Raw genomic sequence first — 18,066 nt, 5'->3', positions numbered from 1 at the left:
CGTTCGTCGCATGTTCGAGTGGAAATTCAAAGCATAGAATTAACTAGGTTACTCCAGTTTAAATCTATAAATATTGTTTAATCTAAAAATCTATAAAAACTATATAATTTTGAACTTGGATAAAATATAAAAATGGTGTATAGTTTGGGGAACAAAAGACATTTAAACGAAAAGTTGCTAGAAGTGCTAAATATCGTTGATCGTTCGATAAAACGTATGTCTGTTCATTACTCGCTGTTTCTACTTCTACTGATGTCGATTTTCTCGAAACAATTTTGTACAAATTAACATTAGTATCGTGCAAAATATTGCACAAAAGCCAGACGAATTGTCTCGTTTCCTTTTTAGGACAAGCATAACAACACGATGCTTTTAAAAGTATCAGATATCTTACTTAGATTTAATAATCTCGTACGAGCATATGCAACGCTCTAATTAACTTGAGCAATGCATTTATCGTTCGTCTATTACTGTATTGAAGACGTAACCAATTATCCTGGTCTACATAAGTGAAAGAAAGCATTGACAATTACATTAACGATTAAGATGCCAGCGTTAATAGAAGCTTGTATTTTTAAATCATTAACGTCGTTCAATTATCCTGCTATTAATAGAGATCGTTATCTTCTATTTCGTGGAAACTTTGGAAATACTTTTACCCGTTATCTTTAGAACAGTATGTGGGATTACAAACGTCACAGACTGTAAATTCGAATGATTTAAACGACGCTCTGAGAAATGTTACAACGTTGACGGTACTAAAAGCATCGTTTTTATTCGTGGCCACCTGTTTTTTTGTGAGATAATCCAGCTAAGAGAAAGGACGATCGTTCGGAAGAAAAGCGTGCCTCTGCAGCAGATTTTCTCGTACTGTCCCTTTTTCCGGATTGTCTGGCCACCCGGGACAGGGGAATTTAGTTTAGGATTTTCGGGGAATATACATTTATCTTTCCTTAGATTGTAACAAAACTAAAAACAAGAAAAACGTCCTGGACGCTACAGAGATAGTGGAAAACTCCACTTACGGGGTCCCCTATCTTGGCTGGCACCATGGTCAGCCCCAACCATTAGGCTACATTAAGGAAGCTGATTTTACGTCGTTTTTCGGTCGATAATTTCGGGGATTACATAAATTGGCGGCGTTAGGTGCAATACAGTGGAACGCTCTCGCGTGCAATCGCCTCGTTTCTGCAACGCATGCTGGATGAATCGGTGTGGCAATTTTCATAATGAGAATTGATTTTGCACGACGTTACTATATTTGAAGCGATAACGATCTCTGAGAATTCTGAATAATTTCTTGTCGAATTTCTAACGTGTTTCGCGCGTTTTACCTTTGTCGTTAATTAACATGCAACGCAGTCGTATCACCGGTATATAAAAGAAAATGAGTTTCATCTGTAAATTTTTCGATTGTTTTTTTTTGCTAGTTGCGGGTAATAAGAAATTCGCGAAAGTAAAATTCTGCGGGTTTTATTTAGAAGTGAAATCGTTTTTAGTGCCGATTAAAATTCAGAATAATATTAGTAATATTTTCTTGCAGCGTGTGTTTAAATATTGAAATCGTTTCGTACTTTACATTTTGATAAATTCTCTATAATGTTATTTACGATATTACCATAAATTAAGCTAATTAAATTCCCCAGAATATGATCTTCGATATAAACGAATATTAATTAAATTCCTTATAATATGATCTTCAGTATCAATGAACAATATTATTGAAGTTCCTTGCAATATTGTACACAATATTTGCTTGCAATGCTAATTAAATTTTATTAAACTTCTATGAAGTCGTTAACAATTCAAGCAAGTTTAATTATTTACCACGATGAAAGAGATATTCGGTAAGAAAGTAACACGAGATATGAAATATGCAAAAGAAGCATCACAAGTGGTCTGCTATCTCGAATTTCGATTCATCAAAGCACGAGTGAAATTCTGAACAGTTTCAGTCGTGTTGTTTTTCATATTTATAACTACTGTCCTCGCAAAAAGTATCTCACTTAAATCAAAAAAGTTATGGTGCCAATGTTTACGAGTACGAGAAGTATTATTATTTCCATTTCGTACTGGAAATTTTAATGTTACGTTTATCGTTTGTATTTCAAAAGGTTTTTTTTTATTTGTGAATATTGAATTAATAAAGGAAGAAATTGCGATTGTTCGATGCGAGTTTCATACAACGAAATTAATATTATTTGTCCTCTCAGACATCGATCGTGTTGCTACATAAGTATTTAGGTACATACGTATGTATGTATATCCTGGAAACATCGTGCTAGATCCCTAATCGAATTCAACCGTCTGCTTCGATGCGCGTTTAACCTGAACTAGTAAACTTCACGGCGCCGTTTCGACTGGATTGTTTGCGAACGCCAACCGCAATTAACATTAACAGCGAAGCCGTAGTATATCGATCTAACTCGTCGATCGCTAGAACGCAACGGAATGGAGCGCGTACCTCGCCTTCAAAGCGTGTTCACCTATCGTTGCCACTTGAATGGTTAAACGGCAAGTTGTGACAAGTACGAGTCTATACATACCAAAATGCATTAATAAAATTTTCATTAACATCGCGAAATTTCGTCGATAGCACAAGGTGCAAACTTTACAGGTCAACTGCACTCGTAATCATTTCTCATCAAATATAAAATAAAATAGAATTCCTTAGATCGAAAAACTTGCATAAATTGCTTCAAGATTTTTATTAGCATAGCACTCTTTTAAGACCACGTACAAAATTAAAAATTGCAAATAAGTGGTAATAAAAATATTTAACCAAATCTGAAAATCATATAGTATTATAGAAAATAGTAAATATTAATAGAATGGAACTCCTTAGATCGAGAAAGGGACACAGCAAATCATAAATGTGAGGGTTTATTTTTATTAACATATCATTCTTTTAAAACCATATACAAAATTAAAAATTGCAAATGAGTAGTAATGAAAAAATTTAGCCAAAACTGAAAATGATACAGTAGCATAGAAAATAATAAATGTTAACAGAAAAGTATCTCAAAATATGTTAAACCGAACTAGATTTATATAGAAATTCCATATTCGAATCTATACGCATGGCAGATTTTAAAAATGGAAATTCCAGGCCTGTTAACCCGTATTACGGACCGCCGTATTATCGCAAATTCGACGTAATTTTCCGTGCATGCTAATTCGATAATTTCGCTCGTAGGACACAGTCTTCCCCCGTCAGTTTTGATAACGTTTCCCTGTAATCGTGTAACATCGATGATCACGGGGGTCGACGTTGCATTATCATATACGTCACGCGCGGGAGGTTTAATCATCGTAACGACGACGTTACTAATTCAGCCGTTGTCTGTCCGCCAAACTTGGAATTACGTTGATGAAAGTTCGTTCGCTTTCTATGGAAGTCGATCAACAGGCCTGCTCGTCTAGCTGCAGATCAAGCGTGGAAATTGAATCCTTACCTCACTCGATCCCTTGCGTCATCGATCGTCGGTGTCTTGTCTGTTCAAACACCAAACAAGGGTTTAATGCGTTTGTCGCGAGTGTTTCGTCTCCGATACCACAGGAGCACAGGGGCACGAAACAACGGACGTCGCTGTAAATTATTCGTTCGCCTCCATCGTGTCCCGCGTGAACAATGCTTGACCAACGATGCTTGATTATTTCAGTTCGCGTCGGAACTACATTCTGTTATTAACTTTTTCGAAAGAGTTTAATTATGGATTCTCGAGTGACGCGGGTTGGAAACACGGTCGCTGCTCGCGCGTTAAAAAGTTGAAATTTAGATTTTCGTAAATGTTGACGCGACGCGAACATTTCTGCGAGAGCACGTCGCTCATGATTAATTCGTTTCCAGTGTGCTTTCGGGCTGAAATAGAAGTTTGTTTCTGGGGTTCTTTTGTTTCGTTGTTTGTTCGAATTATCGATCTTTTGTAGGATCGTGCATAAATATACGTGAAATTAAACGTAAAAGACCACTCGGTGTATGGGTGGAGATGTTTGGTTCCTCTGGTTATTCCTTCGTTGGTTATGATGTCATGCGTGTTTTTATTTCGCCATTCGTTTCAGATCCGCGAAGGGGATTTTAGGTGACCGATAGTCTGTGTTTTCGTATGAATTTCTATATGTATCCAGTAAAATTTGATTTTTATGGTACCTAAAGTTTGGAGAGACTTTTTCTTATTTCTGAAATTTTTCATTGTTTTAAGTAGAATAATACACTGGAAGAATTTTGTAAAAGCGCAGAAATTTTTACAAATAATTCTCGTAAATGGATACTCCCCTTGTAAGTGCAATTCTTACAGAATTAACAGAGTAAAAAGCTTGTAGTCACGGTTCGAAGAAAGAGCCATTAGAAGTACTTTGTTGGTGCTCAATCACGGTGGTTCTATTATTATTACAAAATGGCTGTTCGTCAATTACCAACATTCAAGTGATAAAACATGCCCAGCAAAAAGAACAGTTTCATTGAGTTTGGTTGGTCGCGTAAGTGCGATTACCGGTTTCATTCATCACATTGGATAACGATAGTATGGCGATCATAGTGTAAGATAACATGGCAACATTAGGGTCGAGTTAGAGGCAATTGGGTTGGCGCGCGCGGCTCGTTCGAGTTCGTAGATTGCTTCGCCAACACCGATGCACCGATAGCGTGCAAACGATACACTTTCGAGGTGAATATTTGCCCAAGAACTTTGCAAACACTGTGATTCTACCCTAAAAGCTCTACTCGCGAGCATTAACTTTGCAGCGCTTGAAGATAAGCTCGTTGGCTGAGAAGTATTCGACTAAATATAAATACAGGTCGCGAATCTGTCTAGAGCTTTCTACGTTGTTTTTCGAATGTATTTCGAGAGTTGCGAAACGCTTAGACAATGACCGTCTTTTGTTTGAATTTTATTTATAATTAGATATTTGTTTAATTGTTTAAATAAGCGTGTACTTAAATATATTTGCTCTCTCTAGACTTAATACTTAAAACGCAATTAAATTATGGAAAAAAATAAACTATATTTGTAGTGTCCATGTTAAAAAATAACTAAAACTTGATGTTCCGGTTTTTAACAAACGTTGAAAGGATTCTTCGTAATCTTGAAATTAGCCACTCGATTTTCAGTAGAAATCAATTGCATTATATTTGAATTTTTGTTGTAACAATTTGATGCTTACTATGGTTCTTTTCTTTTTATTTTCAGGATCTACAGATCATATATTATGGTCTGTTAGGTCTAGAAGCATTACGTCCGTGCAGGGATTCCATTCTTCGTGGGCTTTGCAAAATTGTACGATATGAAAGGCATCATGCGAACCACGTTCTTTATTAGTAAGTAATATCTTTGGGATTAGACACAAGCACTCACCTTATATGTTCGATATTTTATGCAGAAACGTTATAGATGGTTTTGTACGAATATCGATAAATTATTATAATGTGCATTCTTTTTCTAAAGATTCTTGCTATGCTTATGATAGAGGGTGTAATAAAAATAACAGGAAATGTCTTTATCGACATCTTTTTTTATGGCTGCCGCTACTTTATCGACGCTATTTTTTATTCCTGATGGTATTTTATCGGCGTGTTTCTTTCTTACCTTCTGTAGTAACAGCGAGAATGCATTGAACATCTGTAGGTATCGCGGGACCTTCATTTTTCAGTTATCCCTTGCCATAATTTCACAGTATAATTAAATAGATGAGGTATATGAGTAGACCTTACATCCAATGTATTTTTTCGGTCCATTTTTTGGGGCTCTTGGGCATCATTACAATTTTCATTACAAAAGTTGTTTGCATTTTGAAACATTAAAATTCTCCAATCCGCACATTATATTTTCGGTAATCAATTTTTTTCTCGAAAGTGAGTAGGATTTCGCGTGTATATGTATTCACGAAAAATGCTTGTAATTGGCCCCTGCAACCGAAAATAATTTTTTTAGTACGACTTGAAACTTTTCAATTTCAGGGGAATCATCATTCATGGTCAGACACTAATTCTTTCGGTAAAGAATTTTTTTTCTCGGAAATGGTTAGGATTTCGAGGGTATGTCTGTTCACCAAAAATGATTGCAATTGACCCCTGTAACCGAAAATAATTTTTCCAGAACGATTTGAAATTTTTTTTTTCATCGAAAAATTCCATTAAGTATAAAGTCTACTCATATATCTCGTCTGTTATATAATTTGTTGGTAAAACGAACGTACTTTGAGTTGCAATGCAACAAATATTTGCAGACAAATAAAAAACATTTCATAAATGTTTCCGTTTGCTCAAAACTTTTTCTATTAGTCTGTATTTTATTCACGAAAGTTACTCGAGGTCCACACCTCTGATAGACATACAAACTGTTTTGTTTAAAGGTCACATTATAAGGGTTCATTGAATTTCTTTCTTCCTCTTTTTTTTCATATTTTCGTAGTATTAAAATAATTAAGGATATAAATTAGGGATAATTATCTTTCTGTTAATAATATAATTACGTTGTTTATAAATAGTTTAATTAATATTATCTAAATTATTTTAGCACCGGCGAATTGGCCACGAGCTGGTATATTCTGCTCTCCGGTTCTGTGTTCATTGATGGTTCCATGTTTCTACCCTGTTCAAGGTAAGATTTACACAATTTTTAACTTGTTACCAACCCGATTGTCCAAGATTGCACGAATAAATAATTATCCCGATGAAATATTCGACCGAAACGAATTTGTTCGGATGAATATTTATTCGAAACAATTCAAGTAATGCCCAGCTCTGATATCTGCGCAGTACACCTACTGCAAAGCGAGTGGGCAAAGACCTCCGTATGTCATTATCGCCCCGAGGGCAAAAATACCTAGGCACGGCCCTGATTGCCATTGTAATCGATGTAATACTTGCAGTTTTATCTCGACGTCAACTACGATTTCGCTACATGTTGCTCTTGAAAAATGCGCTGTTAGTCGGGCTCGATCTGTTTGTTGCAATTAGGTCGTGTTTCTGTTCCGGTACGTGTACACACATTCCTCGTGGCATCTCTCCAACAACGTCGTTCGTTTCTTTTTCTTCTTGTACTCAATATCATACTGAATTCGCTTTACGCGAAGAAGCTGCCGAGATAGAAATCGATCCTAGCGTGTATATCTAGAGAGAGTTTCCAAGCGTACCCGGTGTACAGGAAAGCGAAGCGACATATTTCCTCCCTGGAACCTTTACGAATAAAAATATACTACCGCTTATATTTTACGTTAAAAAATTTCTTTTCGCGTTCCCCTCGGATCGTACCAATCTGCTCTTCAGGTATCGAACCTCTTTCTTTGGAAAACATTGATTTAGGGGATTTGGAACCGTTTGGTTTATCGGAGCGTTGGATCGTTAATTCGATTGTAAACATTGTCAAACTGAATATTTAGTTAATGGAGTGGAGTTCAACGTGATCAAATTCTCACGAATGTAATTACTTGCTGAAATTTCGGTTGGTAACGCGAACGAACATTTATCGCGTGATATTTTTCTATTCGGCGAATAAAATATAGATCGAGTTCGGCGGAAAGTACGAAAACTTTTTTTTTTCTGCAGTATACATCATCCAAATTGATTTTAATTTCACGGTCACGGTGTATATTACGCGCATAGCGATCTCGCTCATAAATCGTCCTGTGCCAGGGTTACGGTCGCAGTTTTCTCTCTTTGTGTCCCTCGAACCACGGAAATTCTCATTAATCGTGTAACCTCGTTCCATCAACGTGTATGTGAGACGAGACACTTTAACGGCGAATGTATTAAATAATCTACCTTTAATGAAATTCAATCGCTCTGAAAAGGAAAAGCAAATTTTCACTACGTTAATTTAATACATTCGTCTTCTCTTCTCTCCTCTGCTTCGAACACTTGTTACCAAGCTCGTTCTTTACCTTCCCCGCGTGCAATCAACCGTGAAATAAAAATTGCATAATTTATACACCTGTTTGCATACATACTCGATAGAAAAATGTAAAACTTTTTTTATCTCTTGTTTATAGCTGCATCAATCTGGATAGCAGAGAGTATTTATCACGTGTTACAGTTTTTCGAAAAGTTTAATTTGTTTTAAAAGTCGCAAGAGATTTAATACTTTAGCATGCTCATTTGTTAAAATGCTTTTTAAAAAATGTACAGTTTCGCAATTTCCATGCACGCTTGTCGAGTTAAAAGTTTAACGAGCTTACATTAATACTGTTACGTTCGTTTAAGCATATAGACTTGTATTTACGTGCTAGTATTTAATGTAATACCTTTTACTTGCAAATACTTATTGATCGATAGTCTCTTCATGCTCTCTCACCAATTGCATTCCTTTCAGCTTACTCTACGCTTCTGACTGAATGTATTCCTTCAGAAACAAGCGTTGGTTACATTTCAGTATGCAGCTAATTACATCCCGTAACACTCTATGCTATCTGATTGTCCCTCTGCTGCACATTTTTCCAGACAGAGCACGCTAAGGTTTTAATCTCAGCCATTATATACAAATAGATAAGCCCTCGTCCTACAATTTATTTATAATCAGCGTTTCTCCACAAATTTCAATTTTTTAAAACCAAAATTAGTATTTTAAATTTCTGAAATATCAAACAGTGCGCCGGGTGTGGCTGTTTTTCACGAGTTTTCCTCCATTTGTAGTTTCTTAACACGTCTCTTTCTCCGTGCAATACTTGTCCAGGTACAATGCTTTTCTTTTTACCACATTGTGCTCTCTTCAACTTTGTTTCGTTTCACCGTTCCTCTCGCTCCGTCCTGTACATTCATTTACTCCGTTCGCGAGAAAGAGCTCGAGTCACGTGCCGTCTCACCCCCACCACTCTGTTTTTTACGCTCGTTGGCGTACTCATTCACGTGCTCGCTCGCTCTTACGCTCATTCCGTCGCTCATTCGGTCCGCGCTCTTTCTTACGCTCGCTTCGTTTCTTTCATTGCATCGCTGTCCTTCTTTTACGCGCGCGAAACTGTGTCTCTCTCTTTCTCCTGAGCGTAGATTTACCCCCTCCCTAAGCACTTTTCGCGTACTCGTGCCGAGTAGTCACGAGCGTAGCCGACTCGGAGCGACGACGAAAGAGCGTAGTCTAGAGTAAGCGTTAGAGGGAGAAGGACGGTTGTACGAGTTGATAGACGCAGACAGCTTCTCTGGTGCGACGAAGAGGGCAACGGAGAGTAACGTAGCACGTGACGGAAAGAGAGGGGTCGCGCGAGAGAGAGAAAGGTTTCGATCGCAGGAGCGTAGGTTGATAAAATAGTTGGGCCCCTTCCGATACGTTTACTTTCAACGATGCAAAATGGATGTTTGCATAGGTGAGGATTGAAAATTTGCTTTTTCAGAGATCATCTTGCGATGGAAGAAAAAATTTTTTAATCTTTTCGGAGCTGATAGAAAGGAACGTGGTCTTCGTATTTTAAAATGTTGAAAATTAATTAACGGAGCGCCATTAGCACGTTTTTGGTATACGTGATAATTAGAGAACGGAATTAATCTTTATGTAAAACTATTCAAGTCCTTATTAAAATGTTTTTCAACGCGATCGAGACATTTATTTCCTTTCCTGCGATAAGGTAACATTATGGAGAATATTTTTCCAATTATGTTTGCTCGAAAGTTTCAGTCCATACGCAGGAATTAAAAGTAAAATTCATTTTTACTGCAATCAAGTACTTTTTCTGCCGTGGGAACCGAATTTAATGAACCAATTCTCGGTTACTTCACCTCCTATATTCCATTCGGCGCGATGGACTTGATTTAAACATTCATTTCCTCTCAAACGAAGAATTTACCAAACGAATACTCGTTTTAAAAATTACATCGATTAATTTGAGCAAATTTATTTCGAGCAATGAGAAAATATTGTTTATTATTTTGTAATATAAAATTCTAAGTCAATTTAAATAAATTCCAGAACTTTTCGTTTACTTAACACCAAGCATTTTTATTTTCTTCGTACATTCTTGTGATTATAATAACATGGTTGTTAACATTCATTTATTTGAAATTATTCGAAAGTGCTGAACTCTTTCCACAGCTCGCGAGTCACAGAAAAATTCTCGTCTAATTAGATACAAATTTCTAATAACAAATAAAAAATCAACAACTTTTTATCCGTCGTGTATTAAATAGAAATTAGAATACGTTCTTTCACTTTATTTTATTAATACGATTATTAAAAGTTTGGTAAAAGAATTATATTTTTTTACTTTTAGTGAATTATAAGCTTACGTTAAAAATGAAAAACGAATCACCTTATATTTATACGTTTTATTTTATACTGTATATTTCGATTGACTAAAAGGGCCAATATACTCCAAAAAAAAAAAACATTCCTGTCAGTTGGTGTGATATAAGAGCAAGCTTTCCGTTCGTACTCAACTATTCAAACGTGATTTTTTTGCAACCAAAAACAGCCGTTTTCGCGACAGACTTAAACATACTATGAAAGATGATGTACTCCTCTTGCAAATGCATTGAAAGAAATATGCTTGTTTTCACGGAGGGGAACGGAACGTGGCTTTTGGTGACGCGCTTTCGATTTCGATTGGTCGTGGCTCTAAAATTTTGGCGTGCGCCCGGTGGCCTGGCGCGGCTGGTTACAACACTGAAAGCGCGCAAGAGAGAAAGAAGGGGGGCCTCACCTACCGCGAGAGGCTCCAGTCTTCTCGAGTATATCGTGGCGGTTGGCGAGTGTTGCGATTAATACCGGGCTGCACCCGCGAATCGCATTCCAATCCCGGCGATTCTCTCGTTCGCGTTTCCTGCGGGGGGGAAAAAAAAAAAATAAGTGTCGCGGTTTGCGAGGGGCGATGCAGCGTTCGCGTGAACGCCACCAGGTACGGATTCAAGGCGACGCGAGTGCCCTCGGGTAACGGAGGAATTCGACGGTGCAGAGACGGAACTTGTGCGTGTATATGTGGTGTACGTGTGTGTCACAGTGTGTCTCGGCGGTCACCCGTGCGCGCGTCCACCCCCCTCCCGCGACGTGTGTCATTCGATGCACCGTGTCTTAACGATCGATTTTCGGGATAAGAAAGAAAAGAACGTGTCCTTTCCGGCACTGCACGTGCGCGCCACCCTCTCTTTCAACCCCTCTGGCCGATGATTCCCTTCTCGCACCACTCCGACGACCACGAGTGACACTACGGGGGCGAACGCGTACCCTTGGACCTCGACGGATGCGGTTTCTTTGCACCTGGTGACGTCACCACTCCCACGCCGGTCGAATTGTCACTCGAAACGCTCCGTTGCGTAAAGAGCGACGTCTCGACGACGTCGAGGACCTCCGCGGGAACGGGAAGGTCGACAATCCTTCGTTCCCTTGACAAACCACGGAAAAGGGGATCGACCAACACCACTCGCCTCACGTAGCTTTTCACGAGATGGACATCTTTCTGGGGAAGATACACGCGCTCTGCGGATCTAATTAATCGTTCAAGCACGTTTGGTAGTCTCTTTGGGCAGGAAGAGGAACACCAATTCGATTGTAGTGACTTGTACATTTTTGGAGTATACTTTGGCTAACAGTGCAATTGGTTTTCAAGAGAAAGCTTACAGCAGCTTGGTACCGGGTGATATTTACGTAAAATAAACAGTCGACGATCTTCTCTGGGGAGACAATATCAACGTTCAACGAAACACCGGTACGGTACCAGCGACCTTCGCTTTAAATACGCAATCTAATAAACACTTGGAGCACGCTAAGTTTTCGAGGAAGGTCAGCAACATCGACGTTCAACGAAACACCAAGTTAGTATCGACGATCCTCGCTCGAAATAACAACTCTGCAGCGTTGTTTACCGCGTCCCCGATACTCTGGAGATCAGGCTTCCGATAAATCCCCGGGAGTGTAGCATTTTGACAAAGACAGGGAACATTGACATTCAACGAAACACCAGTTCGCCATCGGTGTGATCTTTGCTTGAAATTTCCAACTGGGCACGTCGTTAATCGTCGACGTTCAGCGGGATTAAACTTGTAATAAATCTTTGGACTCGGCGTGACATTCAACGAAACAGTGATTTTTACTCGCAATAGATAATCCGCTCTAAAGTTCAAACATCCGAGAAACCCATGTAGCATATTGTGATTAACTTTTGAAGTGCCATTGATATCCAACGAAAATAAACAATCGTCGTAAAATCTCTACACCTTCACTTCTCGAAGAAGATCAGCAATATCGACGCTCAACGAAACGCGATAATCCACGGGACCGCTATTCATCGTTTTATCGATGCTCCTGTAAAGGATTACTTCCTCGTCCTCGCGCTTCCAGCAAATCCTCAAAGCACGTTTTGCAAGCTTTATCGGGGAACAGCATCTACGGCTCGATAAAATAACAATTTGCAAGCGAAGTTTCCTCGAAACAAGAAGCCTCCCCACAGTTCCCGGTTCGCACGGTCCAGCGAGCTCTGCTCGTTTTTCCTCGTCGGGGAACCATCCGTATAGATCGTCGCGAATCAATTTGTCGTTCCCCATCGATCAAAGGCCGTGGACCGAAATCCTAGGCCCGTGGCAGGAAACCATCGGCCGTCTAAGCCTGCTGGCCACTCGCGCTACTTAACGAGAGTACCATCGGCGATTGGTTTCCAATCCAGGGTACACGGAGGCGCCTCACGGCTCTGTGTTTACCAGGGCACACGATCGAGTACACAGCAAACTATAGGCGCGCACTGACTTGCCTACGCTCCACGATAATTGCCGTTCGCTTTCGCCTAAGAAGCGAGCCTGGTCTCAGAGGGAGTTCTGTAATAAATCTAATAATCGAGCTAACGGTCCGTGGTCGTGGAGGACATCGTCAGAGAGACGGTGGCGAGTCACTCTCGAGGGTGTCCGACAGTCCAGCGACGAAGATCGACGGGAACTCGACGGATATCCGGGGACATCGTCGAAACCTTTCGTGGGATCGATTCGACGATCGACTGGAGTCGATCGAAAGCGCTGGTGATTAGGAAAGGATCTGGAAAGATCGCGGAATTCCAGACGGATTCGGACGGTGAAAGTGGCGCGGGAATGTTTGAAAGTATCGTGGCAAATCGAGAACGTTGAAGGCAACGCGAACAGCGAGGTATTGTTCGGCTTGTACACGAGTGTTCGGTGTTTTCCGCGCCGATTCTGGGAATCTCGATCGTCTTCGAGGGTGTCGAAGAGAGTTCTCGAGGAGGGAAGCGGGTAAACGAGAGACTGCGTCGCGATGTCGTCGCAGTGAGGATCGTCGTTTCGGGCGATTTCGCGGGATACCTCTCGTTGGACGGATTTAAGGACAGGGAACAGCGAGGAAAAAGCCGGCAAACTGGATGCTCCAGACGGTGCCTCGCCCTCAGCGCCTCCGCCTGACATTACTGTCACCCAGGATGACCGGTGAGCCGACTTTCATTTAACTTTAATCGCGATTTGTGCCTCGAGTCGCCGCGGAGACGTTTCTTTGGGGACTGTGTTCCTCAACGTCTTCGAAATAAAAATTTTTATATTGTAGACTGTGGATATTTATACGTTTATGGAGGAATTTAAATATTCAAAATGCACATTATATACAAAATATAAGAAATAGAGTGAGATACGAATTATAATTAGGGGTTGAAACACGACAGAACATTAATTCTATTAATGAAAATATGAGTTTGCATAGAGGTCGTCATCAGAATAAAAATTTTTATATGGTTGTGGACAGTGGATATTTATGTGTTTATGGGGAAATGTAAATTTTCAAAATACTACAGAATGCACTTAATACATAAAAATATAAGAAATAGAGTAAGATACTCTCCAAAAAATTCCCATTAATTCTATTAATAAAAATATGAACTTGCATAGAGATCTGCAGTCTAATTACAACTTAGAGAAGAGTATAGAGTTTTGAGATATTGATATTAGTCACCCTTTGAAAGTTTTTTAAAACGCAGATTGTATTTTCTTTCATCTTCTTCAACCCCCATTTTAATACCTACTGTTTTCTGCCATATTTATACATTTATTATTGTCTGACTATTACTCTTCCCCTGTTTGCCAAGATACTTCGGAGTCAAACCGCACCTTACGTATCTATACCGCCTATTGTACCTTGACCTTTCGATCCCATTGTATCGCATTTACACTTGTACCTCCTTATCCATATTTAATATTCTACAAACGTCTCTATTTCCACTTCGTAACTGCTCTATACCTTCCCTACTGTATCCATTTCTGTTGAAATATTCTACGCTTTCTTCTATATCCTTGTCTAAACACTTTCAAACCAACATCTCCAGCAATTTTTAAAACATTAAAATGAAACATTTACAAAGTGCACGTTTTGTTCCATCTAATACGATTATTATTTCAAATTAGTAAAATAGATTCAACAAAGAAAGAAATGTAGACTAAAATCCACCATTATTTAAATTTTATTTACTATAAGTTGAGAATAACAGCTTGTTCGGCCTAAATTTCTCGCGTTCCTGTAGCTTCCGCTACTGACCACAAAAATGCACGATAGTTCAATGCGAAATTCTTCCACTAACCCCAGTAGAAGCCAAGGGATAAGATTATCGACGTGACACGGGTGTTTCGGTCGTGAGATATCTGAAGCGTTCGAAATAATTGTAGAAATGTTAAAGGGCAAAATTCCGAACGCTCGTAGTGCCGAAAATGTCAGGACTGCTCGATGCAGTAGGTCGACTTGGGGTTAATTTTATCGATGGTGTTATTTTTAACAGAGCTTGTGTGTTACAGTTTCCCGATCCATAAGAATTTCTCAACGTAGAAGTACAATACTTGATTCTGTTTTATACAGCAATCCGATTTCTTTTTAATTAGCATCGCCGAGCGGTTATTTTTGGGAAGTGATACACAGGGTCGATATGTCACCTACTTCCATACTCATACTATAAATATAAATTATCCAGTAAAAATATGCGTAGGCGTAATTTCCACTCGAAGCGAAATTAAAATGGCAAATATAGTAAACGCGACGCAGAGAGGCGGTTTATTAAAGTGTAATGTAATAACCGTGTCAAGTTGTAGGTTCTAATTTAGAAAGAAACTTCGAAACGGGGAAACGAGCGCAACATTCTTGTATGCGAACTGGTGCGTAATAGAAAGAAAGTAAAAAGCTTCGTGGTATCTCGTACCCATTTTACCGAGATTCAAAGAGATTCTCTTATTATTATTACTAAAAATAAAGGAAAGAAACTGCTTTGTAAACAGTTTTAAATCGCTTTTTTTCGAGTCTTTAAACATTTGTAGTTTCCTTTTATTAAAGTTGCAACGTACGAAATATTTCGTAGATCACGTTTGTAAGATCTTGACGACAAATGTATTTATTTAAATGAAAAATAAAAATGAGGAAACTAGAATAATTTGTTTAGAGATATTAAAGATTTCAGTTTGATTTTAAAACGTAGACTTTTGAGGGTCGCATCGAGAAGCTTGGAGTATTTTTACTCGAATGTAAAATACAGATATTTGGTGCGTTACACCCTAGTAGAATGCCCCAGGGTTGCATACACGTTTGGGGGAGGATGAAGGTCCCTAGTATAGCCATGACTCGACCTGCATGAAATCGAAGTCAATTGACCTCCGTACGCTTTTGCGGAATTATTGATTGTCGTGGTTTTCGGCGAGCATTGTTGTTTCGTAGCTGTCACGCGTGCGTGCACGTGACACGGGACTGTCAATACTGCGCGTCACGTTTCAATCCCTGCTCGGTAAACACGCGAGTAGATCGTATTACGGAGAAGCTTCGAGATTCGCTGGAAATCAAGTCCAATGTCGTGTTTCCTGCTCCGAAATCGAGATGGGATCGTTTCATCGCGCGCTACAACTCGAGAGTTTTGCTTCGTTCTCGATAGAAAGCTTCTCTTCCAGTCTCTTAACATTTTCACGATCGCTGGTAAAAAAAAGCTTCTATGCTGAATCGTAATAATTTCATAATTTATCTTTGCAATAATCAGACTTGTACGCGCGTAAAAGAATTGATTTTGTAGCTTTTTTTTTTAGAATAGAGAACCAATTTCTGGCATATTTGCTTTCCCGATCGAACAGGAAGGACTTCGTACCGTGTCTAATGCATCGCGTCGACTCAGCGTTCATAATTTCTTCATATTATTACGTAATTCTCATTCTTCTGCACTGGCACTTCGATGTAACCGTTTGCAAAAGAAACCTTTATATAAAGGATTCACGTAATTCTCGACGAAGAAAAGAGCTGGTTGATTGTGCAACCTATTACAGAGCGACACGAGCCATCGATCGAGTACTCTAAAATTTTTCTGTGAACAGATCGTTGCCTTCGTTGGCTCCTTTCACATTTTCACCGATACTACATGAAAGTGTGAGCTTCCGCTTCATTGAAAATTTACTATTTACTTCGAGAGGAATGATCATTTGCATGGGAACGAGTGTGCACTGTGTAACAAATAAAATTTAAAATCAGATTTTTTTCTAAAGCTAGGAATTTAAGTTTCCCAAGTGCCTCATATTCAAAACTTATTTAGGGAAGTTAAATCCTTAACTTTAATTGAGAATTTCTATCGATTTGGTACCGGATATTGCAATTAATATTGCGTCTATAAAATTGTTCAAGCCACAGAGTTCATATTCTCGTTGCAAATTGCTAGAAAGGTTATTCTACTGGATAAAGTAGTTACTATTCCGATTTAATAGTTTTAAAGAAAGTGCTACTCGCTCGCGAGGTTAAAAGAAAGGTCCTTAATAGGATTTTGGAAATATTGCGATCGCTAATCGATTTAGAAAGGAGGAATTCCCGAACGACGTTCTCAAATTGCATCAAGGGATTCGAAGGAGTGGAACCAATTCTATTTTCATTATTTCCACGTGGCATCCTCAATTTCCTATTTCGATAAAGGGTGCCAGCACCCTACCCGAGGGTTCCTGTCAGTTTTTATAATTAAATTTCTAGGGGAAGACCGTTCATCGAGGATACCCTCGTGTTCCAACATCAGAATCCACGATGCTTTCGACTATATTTTAATGCCATCAATCTGTCGACCATTCCTTTGATAACGTTTATAGAATAACTTATCGATTTCCTATTGGCAGTCTGAGCCAGCGCGTTTCACTTTATAGCAATGTTTCTGCAACGACTTAAAAAAAAGAAGAGGCGAACTTAGTTATGTCAACACACGCTCTTTTTTTCCTCAGAGGGGATACGAATATATTTAGCGCGGAAAGCAGCTAATAAGAAGGTTTCCCTCGCGCTTGAGTACTTTCGTTGTTCTTGAGCTTGTTTATCCTATAGCAGCACCATGATCCTCGCAGTATCGTTTAAATTTGAGATAACTTCGTTGCGTTGTGTTAAATATAACTTATTCAACTGCAAATTGAAATATAAATAATATATTTTTCGAGAACGATTTTAATTGGAAGGTAATAAAACACTATATTTATCATTCGCATGATAGAATGGCCTTGGATGAAATTCAAATTCGGTGGTCAGAATTTTTGAAAATGGTTACTCTACGTCAGGATTCTGTATCGCATAAGCCAATGATTAATAGCATCGATGGTCGAACAGAGGGACATCAGACCGTGAATATTAATCAGGGTCAGTCTTTATAGCTCCTTGCAGTACTATATTTTACGAACATCGTCATACGTTACCAAGATCGTAAAGATATCCTCGATAGTACGATCCATGGTCTCGCGCAAGAGATTCTTTTTCACGCATTCACGTCGATGGATCTCTCTAAACCCAGTAATTAGGTTCGTTCACTCGTATTGTCTTCTAATACTCTGAATTAATTTAATATTATACGTTTCTTGTTTCTATTCCATATACTATAATTTATTTTAGTCTGAGGGTCGGGTGGCAAAGAATAAATATTTATTTATAGGGATACTACCTACATGTACGTGCGATTTACATCGAACAATAAGTTTCGTATCATTTCCTAGTGTCTCGTTCTATGTTCCACGCTGTATTATTTTTATTTATATAAAAAACAAAATTATTTTACAGTGTTCGAGGAAGTTCAGTGAAAAGTTTCTCCTGATACGACAGGATAGAAAATAAAATAAAAATAATGTGCAAACACGTATGTATTGTTGGTATCTCAAACTCGTGGAAAATCTTAAAATCGATCACT

At 38.8% G+C, this 18,066-nt stretch overlaps 1 protein-coding gene across 4 annotated transcripts in view; it reads left to right on the top strand.

Moving 5' to 3' along the window:
* Positions 1–18,066, top strand: part of LOC143345784 (rap guanine nucleotide exchange factor 2) — a 209,598-nt gene that overhangs the window by 44,282 nt on the left and 147,250 nt on the right. For 3 of the 4 annotated variants that reach the window (XM_076773196.1, XM_076773199.1, XM_076773194.1), the window contains exons 3-4: positions 5,190–5,317; positions 6,516–6,599. In XM_076773196.1, coding sequence (XP_076629311.1) covers positions 5,190–5,317; positions 6,516–6,599 — 212 coding nt within the window. Of the gene's footprint in view, positions 1–5,189; positions 5,318–6,515; positions 6,600–10,656; positions 13,343–18,066 lie in introns of those variants that run through there. The other variant, XM_076773203.1, reaches the window with a different exon arrangement.

The sequence above is a fragment of the Colletes latitarsis genome, chromosome 9 (genome assembly GCF_051014445.1).
Source record: "Colletes latitarsis isolate SP2378_abdomen chromosome 9, iyColLati1, whole genome shotgun sequence".
Taxonomy (NCBI): Eukaryota; Metazoa; Arthropoda; class Insecta; order Hymenoptera; family Colletidae; genus Colletes; species Colletes latitarsis.
The sequence above is the reverse complement of the archived record's forward strand: the minus strand, read 5'-3'. Positions and strand labels throughout refer to the sequence as shown.